Here is a 3,033-nt window from a genome sequence, read left to right as displayed (position 1 = left end):
AGATTGAGATGAGTGATTGAAATTGTGCAGAATCATCCCACTAATATTGAAATTGTGTAGAGATTGAGATGAGTGATTGAAATTGAGCAGAATGCAGTATTGAAATTGTGCATAGAATTGAAGAATTACATTGGAATTTGCGTTCCAATATTTGAGTTTTATTTATTAGACTTTTACAACTTTAACATCACTTTCTCCTATTCTAAAATTAAAAACAAACATACATACACAACCAATTTAAATATTAAGAGATTAAAAATGTGTTCACTCTCCTAATATAAATCACAAAAGTCATTACGTTATTGCAACGCGCCCAAGGCTGTTATTTAAAACTTTGAAGGTAGCTTAACTACACACAATATTGTCTGTTTGGTCATAAATAAATACTCTAGTAGGTACATAAAAATTACTAGTAGAGTTGACCGTGGTATGTTTAGCTAACCTTTTTTACAGGGACTTTTCAGTCATTACAATAAACCACTGTCTCAGCTTTAAAAACAAAAAACAAAAAACATAAAACATAAAACATAAAAAGCTTCAAACCACACAGTCTGTAACACACGCTCATAAGTAAATTACCCAGTATTTTGTCAAAGCTTGAGCTATGGTCCAAATTAACCTTTGCCACGTGACAACATTTCTCTTCCTCAAAGCGTCACCACCCTCCAGGGTCCCTGTCCTATTACTACACTCCTACTTTCCCCTCTCTTCCTCACACGTGCCAAAACAAAATGACTCACACACTTCCCACTCTCTCACGTGACCCCACTCCCTTTTTCTGTTAAACTCAGTACGTCTTTCGCTTAAATACATCACAACTACCTCCCCCTATACCTCTCTATTTCTGGCCCAACCTGTTCCTCTTTTATTACTCTGAAAAATCTTCGTACGAATACAAATTTATTATCCTTTCTATATTTTCTGCTCCCATAACCCTAACCAAGTTCCAATCTCTTCACAAACAGAAACACTACACTTTCTATAACTACGTTTATTTTACTAATATTAATTATCCTCGTTTCATTCAATTTCAACCTACGCATTCAAATTTCCAAGTTTGAACCCTCTGTTGAGTGCAATCAACAGTGAACCCTCTGTTTTCTGTTTACCATGTTAGAAACTGCTGCACGTGATTCTGAGTTGAGTTTAGAGACTGTGAATTCCACACAGCGAAGTTCAATGAGCAGTGAAAGCCTCTGCAGCACCAGTTTCAGTCGTCTTTCATTCGACCTTATCCCTGCCTCGCCTGAGAGTCTCTCCATCAAGCCTCACCGCTCCTCTGATTTCGCATACTCCGCTATCCGTTCCGCTACATTCCGTCGCAAATCCGCGCTTACCTTCCGTGACTTTCACCTCCTCCGTCGTATCGGTGCCGGTGATATTGGCACTGTATACCTCTGCCGCCTCCGAAACGGAAATGAGAATTTCGAAAATGAAGAAGAAAAGTCTTGCTTGTATGCGATGAAGGTGGTGGATAAAGACGCTGTGGCATTGAAGAAGAAAGTACAGAGAGCTGAAATGGAGAGAAAGATTCTCAAGATGCTTGATCATCCTTTTCTCCCTACACTCTACGCTGAGTTTGAAGCTTCTCATTTCTCTTGCATTGTTATGGAGTTTTGTTCCGGTGGAGACTTGCATTCCCTACGCCACAAATATCCTAATAACCGTCTTCCTCTTTCTTCCGCAAGGTAAATTTCTCATAACACATTGAAGCGATAGCGTTTTTTATCTTCTATTATTCTATTCTATCACTACAGTTACTTATCTTTTTTTTTTTTATGTTTATTGTTGCTCAGATTTTATGCGGCTGAGGTGTTGGTGGCGTTGGAGTACCTTCACATGCTTGGAATCATTTACAGAGATCTAAAGCCTGAGAACGTGCTTGTTAGATCCGACGGTCACATTATGCTTTCAGATTTCGATCTTTCACTCTGCTCTGATGCGATCCCTGCCGTTGAATCATCAGACTCTTTACAAGACTCCGCGTTTCCATCAACATTACCCTGCACTCGCACGCGTTCTTTTTCTACTCCATTCACTTGCTTTTCAAATCGGTTGTTCCGGTCGCGTAAAGTCCAAACCATTCAACCGAACCGGCTCTTTGTGGCTGAACCGGTTTCAGCTCGTTCCTGCTCATTTGTTGGAACACATGAGTATGTCTCACCGGAGGTAGCAGCCGGAAACTCCCACGGAAACGCCGTGGACTGGTGGTCGTTTGGAATATTCATCTACGAGCTCATCTATGGGCGTACACCGTTTGCAGCCCCATCGAACAAGGCTACGCTGCGTAGCATCTTAAAAAAGCCCTTAACCTTTCCCACAGCCACTCCTTCAAGCACGCTTGAGCTACACGCGCGAGACTTGATCTCTGGTTTGCTTAACAAGGACCCGGCTCAACGGCTCGGGTCAAAGCGCGGCGCAGCTGACGTCAAGAAGCACCCGTTTTTCAAAGGGATTAATTTGGCGCTGATTCGCATGCTTACGCCGCCTGAAGTTCCGGGCTCAAGAAGGCCTAAAACGACGTCGTTGTACCGCGGGAAGGATAACCATAACAGCAACGGTAGTAGTAAACGGGAACCAACGACGTCGTTTGATATTTTCTTTTGAAAAAACAATGAATGAAGGATTTAGTGCCACGTCTTCAGTGACGTATTTTGTATATGGGAGCATATCCTGTTTTCAATATGAAAAACACATAAATATTTTCATGAGCATTATTTTGTCTTTTATGCAATTTTATAAAATTCTTATTTTCTATGAAATCGAGAAGAAAAATAAGTGTCTTGAATGGGACCGTGTTGTCACATTTTTGTTGCCTTATAAATATGTGTGTATGAATATAGGCATTTATAGGTGCCTTAATTTAAATTTAAAGTTGAAACTGGGTTCTATATCTCTAGCTCTTTCCTCTTGGGAGTATGTCTACAAGAGACCAACGTTGAAAACTTACTGGACAATTCTAAATGCAGAAGATTCGAAACTTTGTTTATTTTTCTCTACCCTACTCACACTTTTGAGCACTGTCAACATATA

At 40.4% G+C, this 3,033-nt stretch overlaps 1 protein-coding gene across 1 annotated transcript; it reads left to right on the top strand.

The window, feature by feature from the left end:
• The first annotated feature begins 821 nt into the window (after positions 1-821).
• LOC127107103 (protein kinase PINOID) lies at positions 822-2,714 on the top strand. The gene is made up of 2 exons (XM_051044379.1): positions 822-1,688; positions 1,797-2,714. The coding sequence occupies exons 1-2, from the start codon at positions 1,111-1,113 to the stop codon at positions 2,605-2,607; spliced, it is 1,389 nt and encodes a 462-aa protein (XP_050900336.1). The 5' UTR covers positions 822-1,110; the 3' UTR covers positions 2,608-2,714.
• The last annotated feature ends 319 nt before the right edge of the window (positions 2,715-3,033 follow it).

Source organism: Lathyrus oleraceus, chromosome 7 (assembly GCF_024323335.1).
Source record: "Lathyrus oleraceus cultivar Zhongwan6 chromosome 7, CAAS_Psat_ZW6_1.0, whole genome shotgun sequence".
NCBI classification, from domain to species: domain Eukaryota; kingdom Viridiplantae; phylum Streptophyta; class Magnoliopsida; order Fabales; family Fabaceae; genus Lathyrus; species Lathyrus oleraceus.
The sequence above is the reverse complement of the archived record's forward strand: the minus strand, read 5'-3'. Positions and strand labels throughout refer to the sequence as shown.

Coding starts and splice junctions, on each gene's coding strand:
- LOC127107103 (XM_051044379.1), top strand. CDS start 1,111: ATGTTAGAAACTGCTGCACGTGATTCTGAGTTGAGTTTAGAGACTGTG. Junction 1,689..1,796: donor CTTCCTCTTTCTTCCGCAAG/GTAAATTTCTCA, acceptor ATTGTTGCTCAG/ATTTTATGCGGCTGAGGTGT.